This window comes from Thamnophis sirtalis, unplaced genomic scaffold (assembly GCF_051295495.1).
Source record: "Thamnophis sirtalis isolate CommonGarterSnake01/CBP01778 unplaced genomic scaffold, rThaSir2_p1.2 scaffold_4, whole genome shotgun sequence".
NCBI classification, from domain to species: Eukaryota; Metazoa; Chordata; class Lepidosauria; order Squamata; family Natricidae; genus Thamnophis; species Thamnophis sirtalis.
In genome coordinates this window covers 52,660,215-52,678,054 of record NW_028261384.1, presented here as the reverse complement: position 1 = coordinate 52,678,054, position 17,840 = coordinate 52,660,215, and the positions used below count along the sequence as shown (strand labels likewise).

Here is a 17,840-nt window from a genome sequence, read left to right as displayed (position 1 = left end):
GACCCAAAAATTCTGACTACAGAACTACCTGTGCTGCAAGAGACACTACACTTCGTAAACTAAGGTCCTGATTTAAGACATTTTCATTCATCTTTGGCTATGTGGTTTATTGCATGCATAATCGCAGTGTTCGGGGGGGGGGGGGATCCAAAAGGCAAGATGGCAGGAAGGAGAGTCATATTACATGTCTCTCCTCTTTTGCTCATGCCAGCGAGAGGGGGGGGGGAGAGGGCTTTTATTGTGAAAAAGACATCGACAATGAAAAAACCTCCCCCTTACCCCTCTCCATAAGCCTGTAGGATCTGCAAACCTGGAGGACATGAAAACTAAGTTGGGCTGTCTGCCTTAGCTCGATGTCACCAGACCTGTTTCTGGCTGTCATTAACGCACGTCTAAGATCAGTCCAGGAGAAACAAACGTTTCTTATTGCGGCCGCGCTGCGCCGTCCTAAACGGTTTAGGAACTGGCCGGCAGCTATCTGGAGGGGATGGGAAATTTGGCCTCATTTTGGATGGATGGATGAATGTCAGGAAACGTAAACTATTCGAGTTTTCTGGCGGGGCGTTATATTGGCGAGGGTGCATGTGCTTGCAGTTACTTCAAAGATAAATGTAGAAACACCAACTACTTGAATGCCTGGTGTTCTGAAAAACCAAATTGCTATTGGAAAAGAGATCGAGTGGAGTGGTAATGAATGCAAGCGAAAAGGAAGGAGATTAAAGCCCTGTCCCGGAGTCTTATATAGGATATAAAACAGGACGTGGCAAAAAGGAGTAGGCACGCCTGAACATGGTAAGCCATTGCCTTATTTTTACCAACGTACTCCCAAGCATCTTCGTTGCGAAGTAATCCGACGGAGGTCAATGGAGAGAACTAATTGTGCAGTGGATTACTGCCTGCTTAAATGCATCCAGGGATTTAATAATAATCTATTAGAAAATCTTAACAGAAGCGATGATGCATTGATCTCTTCTTTCTGGCTATTTCTCTTGGCAGTTCCTCTGGTTACAACCACAAACATCCCATTTATTTTTTGCATTTCAGCGATGCTACCTTGAAGCATGCTATACATTAATTTCGTTAGGTTAATTTTCAGAATGGGCCTGAAATAACACAAAAGTTTTGCATCAGACCAGAACAAACCACCATTCCAGAAACTTCCAAACCATTTCAAGTCATCTACCATTTGGCAGAACTGACATCCAGAATAGTTTGGATGTTTTGAGATTCAGATGAAAGATAATCTGAAGGTATGAGTCAGGCTATGGCTGACTTCATTACATATGTTAACCATGGTTTGTTAAATATTACAAGGACTGATTTAAGAACTAACACTCTATAGTATGTTGTCACTATGATTGGGTTCACACAACACACTGCTATTGTACTGTTGGAAGAAAAATCCATCTGGTTCAGTTCCAAGCTGGGAGAAAGACACTGGAAATATGGAGGTTGGTTGGAAAGAAAGGTTTATTGATGAAGCAGAACCACCAACCACATATGATTCTGGGCAGCTGACAAAATGGAGTTGAGAATGGGTGATTTCTTTTGGGCTTTGTATTTGAGCTTCCTGTTTTGTGCAAGAACATGCCCTTTAATATTCTATTGGTTGTTGTCAGATTCCTATGGGGTCATGTTAGTGATGAAATTCATTATTTTTACTACCAGTTCTGTGGGCATGGCTTGGTGGGCGTAGCAGGGGAAGGATACTGCAAAATCCACATTCCCTCCCTACTCCTCGGGGAAGGATATTGCAAAATTTCCATACCCACCTCACTCTGGGGCCAGCCAGAGGTATTTGCTGGTTCTCCAAACTACTCAAAATTTCCGCTACTGGTTCTCCGGTACTGATCCAGAACCTGCTGAATTTCACTTCTGGGCCATGTAGTTATTATGTAGGGGTTACATAGGGGTCATAGCTGCGTCTATAAGCCAGAGAGGAAATGCAAATCCTAGGAGCTTGTCTGAGCTAATTTTACCAAGCTTTTGTTAGTTGGTTATCTGAGTTTCTCTCTTGACCCAGTCTTTCTGAATGGATTACCAAATCTGCATTTCTAAAAGTTGGCCTCCTCAGTTTCTGTCTGGTGGCAGGTAGACTGGTGCTGGTTTCTGCTTCCCTTAAGATCCCCTACCCCCCATTTTTCTTTAGAGGAAATATTCTATCACGCCTTTTTAAATATTTCCCAATTTACTTTATTTTTTGGGGGTGGGGTGGGGGGTGGGTTCCCACAGTACATAGACTGAAACAAGTCACATTATAATTTAATGCATCATCTTAAACCAGAAATGCAGAAAACTGTTGATGAGCATAGACATAACTGAACAAAATTTGATAATGTTGCTTTTTGTATTTTAAGAAAAGAGATGGATACATGGAGACTGAGGGTTTTGGGAGGATGATATATTTCTAATAAGACTGGGAGAAAGTTGTGTCCTGGACCTTGAAGAGTTGCTTATAATTGAACAACACCATTCTATTCAGCAACCATTAGAAGTTACAACAGTGCTGAACAGAGGGACCTATGATTGATCCCTAAGGTGGCCATTATAGTGCCCCCATGATCATATGATTGTGATCTGCTTGATTTACACTTAGAACTGGTTGCTAAGTTCCCCACAATCATATGATTTTCCCTCTTTGCATAAGAATAGAATAGAATGGATTGGAATATGGAAGGGGCCTTGGGGTCTTCTAGTCCAGTGTTTCTCAACCTTGTCAACTTGAAGATGTCTGGACTTCAACTCCCAGAATTCCCCAGCCAGCAAATGCAAATGCTGGCTGGGGAATTCTGGGAGTTGAAGTCCAGACATCTTCAAGTTGCCAAGGTTGAGAAACACTGTTCTAGTCCAACTCCCTGCTCAATTAGGAGAACCTATACTACTTCAGATAAGTGGCTGTCTAATATCGTCTTAAAATGTTCCAGTGCTGCAGCACCATGATTTCGGAAGGCACACTATTAGGCTGGTTAATTGTCCTTACTGTTAGGAAGTTTCTCCTTAAGAAAAGAGATTGCTTCTCTCTTTGGTTAGTTTCCAACCATTGTTTTTTGTCCTACCATCTGGTGCTTTGTAGAATAATTTGACCCCCACTTCTTGTGACAGCCCCTCAAATACTGGAATATTGCTATTATGTCGTCCCTAATTCTTTTCTTTAGACTAGTCAATGTGGGTCATATGTTGTAGTCTCCAGGCCTTTGATTATCTTAGCTGCTCTTCTCTTTTGCAGTATGATGACCAAAATTGATTGCAGTATTCCAGGTGTAATCTTGCTACCCTCACTCAAATGCACCTTGACCCCCTTCTTTTCTTTGCTCTCTCTCTCTCTCTCTCACACACACACACACATGTACACACACACAGAGTGCATTCTTCCCCCCTTCACTCACATGTATCACAGTATTTCCCCCAACTTGCATGCAGCCTGCAGATCGAATCTCACCAGACTCAAGGATGACTCTAGCCTTCCATCCTTCCAAGGTTGGTAAAATGAGGACCCAGATTGTTGGGGGCAATATGCTGACCTTGTAAACCTCTTAGAGAGGCTGTAAAGCGCTGGCTGGCTGAATCGCCTGGTGAGATTTGAACTGCCAAATTGCAGTCAACCCGCAGTCAGCAGAAGTAGCCTGCAGTACTCCACCATAATCCCAGCATATTTGAGACATACCAAGATGAAGGAATGATATTTGTTTATTAAAGAGAAATTGTGCTAGAGTAGCTATGATTGTATGCTTCTACCATTTCTTCAATATGATTGCTTGTAGTAATTCAAGATGTTTTTCAGAATACTTACTAAAATATAGATAGGTAAAGAAAGTATTTTCTTTCTCACTTTTTGGTCAGGCTCCTACAACATTTTGCAGAAAGTTTTGTTTAATGTCTGCAAACATTCCTGGGAAAGGTACCTAATAATTCATTTAATCCATCTGATGTTAGTTGGACAGTAGGAAGTAAGCAGTTCAGCAATGGATCATGTAGGGAGTTATTAGAAGAGAGAAATGCTGAGCCAGTTTTTCTTTGAAAGAATTTTAGCCTTTCATCAAATCTGCAAAGTTGCACTTTTCAGTACTAATGTAAACACGGAGTGTGCATATTAAATTGAACCATAATGTTTTTGGTACTTCAAAGTGGTATTAATCCAGAACTGACAACCATGCAATTAATATTTCATAGTTGCTCAAGAATGGATTACAGTACTAAAAATGGAACTGGGTATCCAATTTAGTCCACTGGATTATTTGGCATTTTCATTCTTTGTATTCCTACAGTGCATGTGAATGAAGTGTTTTGATGTGCTTTGGCCATTTTATTGTGGTTCCTGAACCAACCAAAAATGTCATGGCTGGAAGATGGGTATTACTGACTACCAAAGAACATTTGTCTATATCTATAGCTATTGGATACACCTAGGACAGGATTTCTCTTAATTTTTATTGCTGTAAGGTGTTGCAAGTCTTTTGGATTGTTGCAGATTTGCAAGCTGGAGAACATCTGATGTGCAATCATGTGACAAGCCCAGTGGTGGGTTTGAGGTTTGAGGTTTGAGGTTTATTGGGATTTATATGCCGCCCTTTTCCCTGAGGGGACTCAGGGCGGCTTACAACCACAGGGGAGGGGAGGTGCAAGGTCAAAACAAAACAATTGGTGAACAAAAGAAAAATAATAAAACACAACTTTCATTCAGCAATCAAACACTCGGGCGGGCGATTGGAAACCTATTCCCAGGCCTGCTGGGAGAGCCAGATCTTGAGGGCTGCGCGGAAGGTCTGGATCGTGGTGAGGGTGCGGATCTCCATGGGGAGCTCGTTCCATAGGGCCGGGGCAGCAGCAGAGAAGGCTCTCCTCCGTGTGGTCGCCAGTCGGCATTGACTGGCTGATGGAATTCGGAGGAGGCCTAGTCTGTGCGATCTAATTGGTCGATTTAGGGAGGTAATCGGCAGAAGGCGGTCTCTCAAGTACCCAGATCCACTACCATGGAGTGCTTTAAAGGTGGTCATTAGTATCCTGAAGCGGTTTCTACTGGTTTCTACTGGTTTCTAAATAAGGGTTTCTACTGGTATGCACCAGTACACCTGGATCGGTACGCCCGGACCGGTATGTCCCGACTGGTACCAGAAATTGGGCGTACTTTTGCAAACCATTAGAGTTGGAGGCCCCATACCGGTATGGTCTCTCCCCTGGCCTGCCCCGCCTCACTACTCCCACCCCCTACTCGCCGCTCTCTCTCTCTCTCTTGCCCCACCTGTCCACACCATGGTTGCTCTACCGACCCACTTCCATTGCTTCTGCTAGGGACAACCTTGTCCTCCTTCTCTCCCTGATTTCTCCCCAGGTTGTGCTTGCCTGCACTGCAGCAAGCATGGTGTGTGTGTGGGGGCTGGATGGGACAGATCAACTATGAGGCTGGCAAAGGAGCATCAGTTTCCCCTGCTGCGACAACTTTTGAAGGAAAGAAGCAGGGATGATGGCCGGTGCTCACTTCCCTTACTGCGTTACTGCTCCCTCCCCACCGGCTGCAGCCTCACCTGCCCAGCTTATCTGGGCAACTGGCAGAGAAAGCAGCGAGCTGACAGATGGACCGGGCTTGGCTTCCAAGTAGGAAAACAAGTGCCTAGACCCAGCAAGTCTAAAGGAGAGAGACAGCTGAAAGCAGCCAAACTTTTTGTGTTCCGTTTTTGTGCCTTCAGGTGGAGCAGAGTGCAGAGCAAGGATGCTGTACAGGGCTCACTTCCCTCCACCCGAAGGAACGAAAACAGAATGCAAAAGGAGGAACCCAGGGTGGGGTGGGGGCACCATGCATGACTACAGGGCACAAGTGCGTGTATGCAATTCAGTCCCATTGCAGGGCTCACCATATCTGGGAGTGGAGGTGATGAGGGAAGAGGCATGGAGGGGTCCGGTGACAAAATCCACCACAGTGGCAAGCTCAGGAGTTTTCTCCTGGATTCCGCTCTGTCCCGTCTTCTCCAATCACCCTAATTGCTTTCCTCGGCGTGTGATAGTTTCCTCCTGGATCCCTCCCTGTCCTGTCTTCTCTGATCACCCCAATTGCTTTCCCCAGCATTTGATAGTTTTCTCCTGGGATCTTCCCTGTCCTGCCTTCTCCGATCACCCCAATTGCTTTCCCCAGCATGTGATAGTTTCCTCCTGGATTTCTCCCTTCCTGCCTTCCCCTATGTCTCCAATTGCTTTCTCCAGTGTGCAATTTCGGCCCTTCCTCCAGCAGTCTATTTTTGGGAGTTTCCCCCCTCTCTTTCCCCCCACTTTCCCTTCATTGGAGTTCCATTTTTTTTTGCCATAGTGAGCATGACTTGGGTGGGTGGGTGGGCATGTGACTGAGTGTGCATGAGTGATGTCAAGTTGGCCACGCACACCCAGTCAAATGACTGCCAAGCCACTCTCACCTGGTCACATGACCACCAAGCCACTCCCCAAAACAGGCCACACCTACATAACAGGTTCTAAAAAAATTTGAAACCCACCACTGGACTAGCCATAAGAGACTTGGCTATTCACAAAATGGCTGCCATGTTGGATAATAATTAACCAATCATTTACCCAAACACTAATTTCCCACCCCAAGCATGAGCTTTACTAAGTAAAATTTTTGTGGGCAACTATTGGAGATTTTTATATACATTTATCTGGAACATCTTGTTGCTTCTTACAAAAATGAGAGCTAAAGTTAAGTAGGAAACAATATATATTTCTTTGTCCTTCCCTTTTTCCTCTTTCCTCTTTTATTTCTGCCGCAGCAGCAAACAATTATTCTCTTTGCCTTAGGTTGTTGGCTACATTTTCAAATCAGAACACTAAACCTGCTTTTAATTTAGATCAATGTGTTTTTAAAAACCCAAAAGAGTGAAAATTACAGTAGCTGAGATTCCAAGTTTGCATACTTACATGAGTCTTCTGACAGGATCTTGGTGGAAGCTTCCAGAAAAGCCCCCTGTGTTGAGTGACAAAGATGCTACCTATTTTTTAACCTCTTGGAGTATAATGGCAATAACAACAGAAATGTTGATGTGAAAAGCAAGCCTTGCTAGGAACTTTGCCAGAGAAGGTCACAGAGAAAACTAGCATGTTTATTTATTCTTGAGATTGTGGTCAGTATATACAGCAGCATTCTTTCAGTCTATTGGCCTCCAGATGTGTTGAACCACAACTCCCATAGCCCCAAGACATTTAGAGGACCATAAAAGCTGTTGCCTGAAATATCTGGAGACCATATGTTTGAAGAAGATTGATCTATGGAAGGCTTTTAGAAGAACAAAGAGCTCTACTTTTCATATCTGACATTGTTAGATATGCATACTTTCTATTCTTTTCTAATCTTTTCCCTGTGGGAGTGGCAGAAGCTGTGTAATAACAGTCGGCACAATCCTTTTATGTGTGTTTTCCTTTTCCAACAATGCAGAAGGAAGCGAAAGGGTTTGAAGGTAAAAGAAACAGATAAATTGTTTCAATAGGCTCAACCCTCCCAAAGCTATAGTTTAGGACCACTGGGACCCTACAACCATGAAGGCAATATTCAGACTTTGTGGGAAAATGGAGAGCTGAGCTTAAAGAGGTCTGCCAGGGACCAAGATTAAAACAATATTCTCTTTGTTGACATAATACCTGTTTCATTTTAAGGATGATGCACCAATCATGGATACAGATCAATTCATGGATTAACTGGTGTATAACAATCACCTGATCACTGTTGTATCAGGTAGTGTTTCCCATCTGCAAATAGGCTATTTCTGATTAAATGCTTCCAATTTTTGATTCCATCAGTCTTGATTAAAAACACAATAACTCTCAGCCTGGTTTGAAATGATTGACTGCTATGAACTTAAACTGACACAGTAAAATATTGTCAATTGACTATCATCCTTAAAAATAAATTGCCAAATTCTGGGAAGACATGGCAAATTGAAGATTGCTCTGCAAAAGTGAAGCTCATGACCCAAGCATAGACCAAAGAATGGTGAGTAGACTAGCTCTTTGGAATCTCTTCAGATAAAGAGAAAATTTGATATTATCAATATATGTTTTAGATGGCTGCTTCTCATGAAGAGTCTCAGGACAGATGTTTTCTGTGGGTTTAAGCACTGGAAGTGATATGATTGCAAGTACAGCAGTGATTTTTAAAGGAGACTAAGTTTACAAAGTCCACTTTCCAATCATTTTCAGAATTTCTTATTCACTACTTTTAAACTATTGTAGAATTTCAGAATGACACTTTAAAAAATCTGGATGAGTCTGCCTTTAATCTTGAACATAACCACCTCCCCTAGCCTTAAAAAAATTAATTATTTAAAATAAATAGCAAAAAGTAAAAATAACATTTTAATTTTGCAAACATTAAGTGCCCAGATAAAATTAGAATATTGAAACATTTACAATAAGATTTCTCAATGAATTATAAAGTAGAAATAGCTTCTCATGGGAAATAGATCCTGCTTTGGTTTTTATAAGAGATAACAAACATATTTAAATAATTCCATGTTTTCAAAAACTGGACACTAGAAGGGACTAAAAGTTTTAGAATGAGGAAAGAATGAGAAATATAACCATTTTGCAGTGGTTATGACAATCAGAAAAGATTAGTCAATTATATCAACAATGTCTGTAATAACGTCTGCTTTTGTTAATAGGCTATATACAAAAGTTGTTATTGAAGAAATGTGAGATGTAAACAAATTTTATCTGTCAAGATAGAGATGATATTGAAAGTGGACTTACAACTGACAGGCCAGGAATGGTTTAGAAAAGGATATTTAATTAGATCTACAAAAGAAAATGATTGAGGTTTTAAAATTTTAAAAAGGAAATACCTATGACAAACCAAAAGAGTGACCTGAATATTTTTTTCATACTGGATTTACAAAAGAAGTTCCTTAAAGCCCTGAAGAACTTTGTGATGGAACGAAGAAGAAATGAAGAGAAATCAAATCCTATAGCAAAATCTGTATGAATTAAAAATTTAAAGTGTTTAGAAGTAAAATGAAGAATTATAAAGTTTGTTTATTTGATCAAGGCTAAAATAAGATATGGTGTTACCTCTGGTTACCATTTTTGGATTTTCTGCTGACACAAGGACTAACAAGATAGTCCTTTATGGATTTATCTATAGATAAGATGACAGTGATGACTAACTTTTTTCCTATCGTGTGCCAAAAGCGAGGGAAGTGAGGAGATTGTGCATAATTCTATGCATGAACGTACTATCCCTCATGTATGTGTGACCCCCCCTGCGCATGCTCACGCGACCCCCACCTTCTCCCAATTTTTGGTATGTGATCGACCTGTTTTTTGTCCTCCCCAGGCTCCAGAGGCTTTCTAGGAGCCTGGGGAGGCCAAAAACAGCCTCCCACGCCCTCCCTGGAGGCTGTCAGGAGGCTTCCCTGAAGCCTCTGGAGGGGGAAAAATGGTCCAATGCGCAAACTGGAAATCCGTTCCTGAACTTCCGGTTTGCGTTGTTTTTCGTTGTTTGCGTTGAGTTGTTTTTCACCCTCTAGAGGCTTCAGAAAAGCCTCTGGAGGCCGAAAAACGGCCGAAAATGAAGGCCAAAGTCAGCTGGCCAGCACGCACATGCGCATTGGAGCTGATAGGGCAACACTTCACATGCCATTAGAAATGACTCCATGTGCCATCTGTGGCACGCGTGCCATAGGTTCGCCATCAGGGGCATATGAGATGAAGAGAGAAATGTTTGTAAATTTAGAAATGGCTGCTATATTTGTTTATGTTTGTGGTGAAGATTGGAATTTTTCTCTTCTGTTTTTATTTTTCCTTTCTTTTTCCTTGCATTTTTTACTTCTCTATTTTGTTAAAATTTAGTTTGTATTAGATTTTATTATAATAAAAATGGTTAAAATCATTTATCTATCCATCCATTCATCCATCTATTATGTGGTTATCAACTAGATACAGCTGGTGGCCAAAATATTGCCATACAGTTAATAATCCTGAAGGATGCATAACATATTTTCATTCTTTTTTCAGAAAGACTGAAGATTTTCCCGGACTTTTTCTACATTTGCTTTTCTCTAGGCCTGGGCAAGGGCATGGGCCAATGTTTTAGAGAATGCTTGGGCAGATTTCTTTGCATTAAGAAGCAAATTGTGTTACAATTTGCAATTTTTTCATCTTTATGTTTGAGAAAATGAGATACTCAAAGCATTTAGCATCAAGAAGCACTATTTGCATGATACTGCTTTTTTAAATGTAATATATATTGGCTTCCATTAAGCCTTCAGAAAAGCTGTTAAAACCTGGCTGTTCCAGCAGGCCTGGGGCTGTTGACCTTATTATGTAGGGTCCAGCCCCAATTTGAATGTATGCGTGTTGGAGAATTTTAAACTTTATTTTTTTTATTTTGTTTGTTTTTCTTTTCTTGTTCTGTGTAAGCCGTCCGGAGTCCTCCGGGATTGGGCGGCCTATAAATCTAATAAATTAAATTAAATTAAATTAATTCCAGGATTAAAGCTTTGAAATGCCAGCAGATACTGTGCAGGGTGAAAAGCAGTTTTTCCATGAATTACCAGCTGCCTTGAATGTAAATTCCTTGAGATTGGGAGATTTTTTGATGCCTACTGAAGATCAGAGATTTTTTTTTTAAAAAAAAACACTTTTTCTCTCTGGTTGAATCTGCAAAAAGGGTAGTTATGGAATATATTTATTCTCCCTATGTTAAAAATTAGATTGTGTCTTCCTGCCTTGCTTATCAAGTGCACACATTTTTTTAAAGACCATTGGAATATTCAAGCAAGGAAAATTTTTAAATAACTGTAAGGCTCAGATTGCAGTATTAGTTAAATATATACATGAAATATTACACACTTGTCATAGGTATATTGCACTGTATCATATCCTCCCTTTCAAGAGTTATCTACATATGTATCTGCACGTGTACGCATGGAAGATATTTCCAAAAACCAAAATGCTAAGGCACTTTTTGTTGCCCAAATAAAACTATGGAAAAGATTGTAATGAAAAGTCATATTCATTTGAAAGCATTCATAGCAAAAGGCATGTTTACTTTGGAATTGCTCATATAATTTTTAAAGGAATGAATGTCTTCACTCTAAAGAAACCAGAAGAAGAACAGACAAGGAAATTAAAGGCAGATTTTTGGCATGGTTTCTTTCATAACTTATATTGATTCTGTTTCCACAAGGCAAGACTATGTTTGGATCCTGAGCGCTGGGTAGGATGAATTACAATAATGGGGGGAGGGGGTGGACCTGGAGGAGAAAAAGGTGCAGATGGAGGAATGAAAACCCTGAAATTTGTAGCTGAGAGAGGTAAAATTATTAGATATAGAGTGGGACATTTATATTGAATAAACTGAAAGGCAGCAGAAAAAAGGGAGCTGTCAATTCTAAGTGCAGCCTTACTGAAATTCCATCTACTTTATAGGTATGAATTATGAGAATGAATTTTAATAAGGTTGGAGTCAGCGCATTTTGCTTTTGCTAAGAAGCTTTAATTTTAATGCCAAATTCCAAAGACATTTAGAAGCAGTTTTCAACTGCTTATTGTGGAATGCCCATTCAGTTATTAGAAATGCTTGATTTCTCTCAGATTATTGAACATTTGGTCCTACTTGCAGCTATCATAGAAATATAGCTAAGTCTTAACAAGTCATAACTAAAAATATCACATTCAGTTGAGACTGCTAATTATTGCCAGTCTCTAGACTCAGTATATAATGGCAGATTTACAGTATTGGAAAACAAGATTTACAAATTCCTGTCCTCTTTAGCTTCCCATCATTTGAATCTCCTCTGATTACATAAATGAGATGTCATTAAATTATCTCAATGCAGCTAGCTATCATCCATCCAGCATTAATAATCAGCTTATTGAGGAACTGACAGTGGCTTTTAGGACTGTCAAAGTCAGTTCTTCCTCTGATGATTCTGGGAAATTTTAACATCCCAAATAAATCTCCCCCTTTTTAAAGAAATGTTACTATCTTTTGATTTATAGCAGCTAGAGACTCCATCTATACAAACAACAACCTTTATTTAATCGAACAAGGTATATAGAACTCTTTTTTGCCTGCCAATAGATATATGAGTTTCAGCTGCTCATTTTGGCTGTCTCACACTTTTTCTAGCTTGCTTAATTCAGCAGTCTCTGTTAGCCTCTGTTTCGCTATTTGCTTTCGGCTGCCATTGAAATGGGGAGGGGGGCCCTGCAGTGACGTGCAGGCAGGGGAGGCAGGGCCTCACCACTGTCATCGTGAAAAGAAAAAAAATTTAAAAGGAAAAAGGCTGAGGTAGTTGCTGCCAGAATCACAGTGGATGACTCTGCTTAGTGCTTAACTGTTTAAAAAAGCCTCTAAAAAGTGCCCTCTACAGGAGTAGGCAGGAGAACCATGTGCCTCATTTAGTCTATCTTTATGATCACTCGAGCAGAGTTAAGCAAGGGTTAAAAGCCGAAAAATTCCTTATGTAGATGAGGCACTTGGTTCCCTTGCGTCCTCCTGTAGAGGGCATTTTTAAGAGGCTTTTTTAAACAGTTAAGAAGAGTCATCCATTGGGGATTCTGGCAGCAGCTAACCCAGCCTGACCTCAGCAGCTGTTGCCTTTTTCTTTTTACATTTTTACATTTTTACATTTTTACATTTTTACATTTTTACATTTTTACATTTTTACATTTTTACATTTTTACATTTTTACATTTTTACATTTTTACATTTTTACATTTTTACATTTTTACATTTTTACATTTTTACATTTTTACATTTTTACATTTTTACATTTTTACATTTTTACATTTTTACATTTTTACATTTTTACATTTTTACATTTTTACATTTTTACATTTTTACATTTTTACATTTTTACATTTTTACATTTTTACATTTTTACATTTTTACATTTTTACATTTTTTTACATTTTTACATTTTTTTACATTTTTACATTATTTTTACATTTTCACATTTTTACATTATTTTTACATTTTTACATTTTTACATTTTCATCATGGCAGACAAGAGCAGAGTTGAAATCCTCTGTGAAACAGCTGGAAAAGGTATGTGGGTTGGAGGGAGGAATTCAAAATTAATGTAATTTGTAAGTAATTGTATTATTGTAAGTAATTTGTCTGTGTGTTTGTGTGTGTGTTTTACCTGCCTCTGCTGGCGTGTGGGCTGGCACTTTTTTTATGTCGGACATAGCTGCAGGGCTTTTGGACATAGCCGCAGGGCTTTTGGACATAGCTACAGGGCTTTTGGACATAGCAGCAGGGCTTTTGGACATAGCCGCAGGGCTTTTGGACATAGCCGCAGGGCTTTTGGACATAGCTGCAAGGCTTTTGGACATAGCCGCAGGCTTTAGGACATAGCCGCAGGGGTTTTGAACATGGCGGGACACCTCTATGTCGGACACAGCGGCAGGGCTTTTGGACGCCCCGGTGCTATGTCCGCCATAGATGGGGGACACCTCTATGTCGGACATAGCGGCAGGGCGGCTTTTGCCCGCTTTCAAGAAAGCTTTCTTGAAAGCGGACAAAAGCCGCCCTGCCGCCCTGGCACTATGTCCCTCTAGCGCTAGGGCAGCAGGGCAGCCTCACCAGCTATAAACCTCACCACACGTCACTGGGGCACTGGTATTTGGGAGGGGAAGTTTAAGTACAGAAGAGATTGTAAAAAGGAAGTTTTGTTCTCATCGTCTACTGCACATGCTGGAGATTAGTGCTTGGTGTTGGTCAAGGCCATCCGTCCTGCATATCAATCTGATGATGCTCCTTGAAGATGGAACTCACATGACACCTAAGTGGGATGAGGGTTACCAGGGGGAGGGGGTTGGTCACATATTGATATGTATGCTTTTGCCTCAGATCTTGGTTTGCTTAGCTGCTATCTTTTCATAACCAGTAAAAGTACTCTTAATTCTGCAAAATAGAGTTAAGTGGTTTCTTTCTTGGTTGCTGAGGGAGGCTGGCTTGACATTAAGCAAGATCTCACTTTCACACTCATCCCAGAGCTAACACCTTCTGAGGGGAGTGAAAATAAAACCAAATCCTTCAAAGGAATGTCCTACCCAGGCAATGACCAGGAGGACGACATGGGGGCAGCTGCATCCTCATGTCCCATGAAGACGGAGAGGATGGTGGATCTGAATTTGGAGGAATGATCTGTCCACCCCAGGTGGTCATTGGGAGTGGGACAGAAGATTGACCCTGTGGAAATTCCGGCTGGAGTTACCACAAGGCGACATCGGCAACTGGCAGCTGCTTGGCAGGATGCCAATGAGGAGAACCTTATGATGTCCCAGGCTATGAAACTCTTTCAAGAGGCTTGGGAGAGGCGATGTTTACACAAGAGCAGTCCCAAAAGAGAAGCTGATCTCCCAGACCTAGAGGAGAGAACTGCAGAAGCCCTGTTCCGCCCAAGGGGGAGGGGCTGGGGGCAGACAGTGGAGCTCATCAGGATGGGGAAGCCCCAGAAGCAGAAGCAGCCGCAAGAGCCCTTCCAAGAGGAGGAGCCCCCCCCCCCACAGACACCGGATGGCAAAAGTTCCTTTGCTTGGTATAAAATTTGGAGGTGACCCAAAGGAACTAGGATTTTTCCTGGTCCAAGTCTGGAATTTCATGCAACAGTTCGGAGAGGATCTCCCCACAGAAGAAGCCAAGGTAAGAGTTGTTACCATGGCACTGGAGAACAAGGCAGTGGCATGGATGGTTGCTCTGCATAATGATGACTCCCCCTTGCTGAGAGACTATAATAGGTTTATGGCTGCCTTGAGGAAAGGCTTTGATGACCCGCTCACGGAGTGGAAGGCCAGAACCAGAATGAAAACCCTTGCCCAGGGCAAGTACCCAGTGGCTGATTACATACAAGAGTTTTGTGAATTGTCCACTTATATGCGGGAGTGGTTGGAAGAAGCTTTAATGGACAGTTTTATGGATGGCTTAAACAAAGATATATACCAGAACTGTGTAAACAGCCTCCCCCCCCCCATAACTTGCAACGCTGGTACGAATTGGAAGCAGACGTGGAGATCGATCTAGCCAAAGACAAGTACCGCGAAGACAGTGAGAAAGAGACAGCTGCCCCTCCCAACTCCCCCAAAGGAGCTCCGAAAGGAGGAAGATGTTGGTCTACAAGCAAGTCCCGATCTACCACCTGCTTCCGTTGCGGAATGGAGGGGCACTGGGTAGCAAATTGCCGCTCCAAGATTGGCCCAAAGCCCCCTGCAGGGGGGGGAGAGGAAAATCAGACAAATAACCTGGGAAGAGAAGGGACACCGCCATGAAAGGGGTGGAACCTGTTGCGCATTTCCCTCCCATTCCAAGAGAAGAAGAACTGTCGTCCTCACCGGGGGAAAGTGAAACCGAATCCGATGACAACCATCTGGTAAGTTCCCGATTGGGCCCCATGATCATCCCAGTAGAACTTAAAGTGCCCTCTACTGGCGCCCAAACAAAAATACTGGCCCTTTTAGACTTGGGATGCACATGTTGCATCGTTAGCTCGGAAGTGGTGGAAAAAATGGGCTTGAAACTGAGAACTTTGAAAGTCCCCATTGCTTTTTGCCAGCTAGATGGGTCTATAGCTCCTGCCCATTTTGTGACTGAACCTATAGACGTGGATGGGAGATCACCAGGAAACATTAAGTTTCATTGTAGCACTGGACCTGCCTCTCATACTGGGATTACCCTGGTTACATAAATGGAACCCACACATCAACTGGAAGAAAGGGTGGTTGCACATCTGATCCGCTAAACCCCCTGAGGAAGAAGGGGGGGTTTCCAATATTACCAATGCTGAACCTAACCTAGCGGCCACGGTGCAGGAAAAAATTGAGGGGGAGTAGAAAATCCCAAAGGAATATTGGGACCTAAAGGACGTTTTCAGTGAAAAATCCTCTGATAAATTACCGCCTCACTACATGATGGATTGCAGCATTGAGATCCTCCCAGGAGTAAAACTTCCTAAACTCCAGATTTACTCAATGACCCCACGTGAAATGGAGGAATTATGGAAGTTTATTGACAAAAATTTGAAAAGGGGGTTTATTGAACCTGCTAGACCACATGTGGCCACTCCTGTGTTGTTTAGAGAAAAGAAAGATGGCTCCTTTTGTCTCTACAAAAATCTTAATAGTGTGTGCATGGAAAATGTATCCCCCCCCCCTTGATGAAGGATATGTTGGTCCAATTGGGTAAAGGAAAGTTCTTCACGAAATTGGATCTAAGAGAGGCCTACTACAGAGTCAGAATCAAAGAGGGAGATGAATGGAAAACTGCTTTTAACTACCCACTCGGGTGTTTTCAATTCAGAGTACTCCCATTTGGCCTACAGGGGGCACCAGCTGTTTTCATGCAATTAATAAATGAAGTTTTACATGAACACCTATACAAGGGCGTGATGGTCTAACAACTTGATGACATCCTTATCTACACTGAAACACGTGATGAACAAGTGACTTCAATATGCTCAGTACTCAAGACACTCCGGGCCGCAGAACTTTATGCCAAATTGTCTAAATGTGAATTTCATCAAGAGAAAATTGATTACTTGGGCTACTGCATCTTCCACAATGGCATCGAGATGGACCCAGTGAATGTCCAGGCTGTAACTGAGTAGGCACCTCCTCGCACCCGCAAACAATTACAAAGTTTTTTGGGATTTGTGAATTTTTATCGTCAATTTATCCCCTTGCTCACCAGCATTGCTCTGCCCATTACAAATCTCCTAAAGTCAAAAGGGGAGGCCAAGCCCAGACCAGGTAAGCCTTTGAATTGGACTATGGAGTGTCAAGCTGCTTTCGAGAAATTAAAGTGACTCTTTGCAGCGGAACCCGTTTTGAAACACCAAGATATGAAGGCACCATTTATCATTCAAGCTGATGCCAGTGATGTGGCGGTGGGGGCAGTACTACTTCAAACGAACGCTGATGGGAAATTGCAGCCATCTGCTTACACCTCTCGCAAACTGACAGAGACGGAGAGACGATGGGCTATATGGGAAAAGGAAGCTTTTGCGGTCAGATGGGCTTTGATGACCTGGTGACATTTCCTAGAAGGGACGAAATACTCTTTTGAAGTATGGATTGATCATAAAAATTTGGAAGTGTTGAAGACCCCTCGTAAGCTATCTCCTAAACAGGTACGTTGGGTGCAACATTTCAACCTTCAACTTCACCCTCAAGTGCATTCCAGGGGGGGGGGAACTTCATGGCTGATGCTTTGTCTAGGCTTCCCCAATACAACAGCTCTAAGCTGAGCGTAGTTTACCCAGTCATCCCAGCGAAAAGTCTAGCTGCCCCGGCGATTACTAGAAGCCAAGGCATTTCTAATTTAGAGGTCACGATGGACCTCATGTGCAAACTCAAGGAAAGCCTTGAGTCCGATGACTGGTTCAAGGAACATTCAAATGAATTTACTATGAAGGATGGACTGGGGCTAAATTGTATGTTTCTGCTAACCTGAAAGCTATTGTTCTTCAACAGGCCCACGATTTGAGAATGGCAGGCCATTTTGGATTTGTAAAGACTCTGCATTTGGTTAAGAGGCAATTTTGGTGGCCTTCATTGAAATATGACATTGAGACATTGAGTCCTACATAGCTGGTTGTCCCGTTAAGTGCTGCCACAAAGCACCCACCAGGAAAACCTCAAGGCCTTCTCCAAGGTGTGGCCCACCCTGAGGCCCCATGGAAGAAGATATCAATGGACTTAATTGTCAAATTGCCAGAGAGTCTAAGAAATACCGTGATTTGGGTAATCACTGACCTGTTTTCCAAACAAGTTCATTTTGTACCGTTCCAAAATCCCACCAGCTAAGTCATTAGCTAAGTTGTTTATTTCACATGTATACCGGTTACATTGAGTACCTG

At 42.0% G+C, this 17,840-nt stretch overlaps 1 protein-coding gene across 1 annotated transcript in view; it reads left to right on the top strand.

Annotated features, from left to right (window-relative positions):
* The first annotated feature begins 339 nt into the window (after nucleotides 1-339).
* GASK1A (golgi associated kinase 1A) overlaps nucleotides 340-17,840 on the top strand; it is a 49,810-nt gene continuing 32,309 nt past the window's right edge. The window contains exon 1 of the mRNA XM_014062063.2: nucleotides 340-792. Coding sequence (XP_013917538.2) covers nucleotides 790-792 — 3 coding nt within the window. The 5' untranslated portion in view covers nucleotides 340-789. The remainder of the gene's footprint in view (nucleotides 793-17,840) is intronic.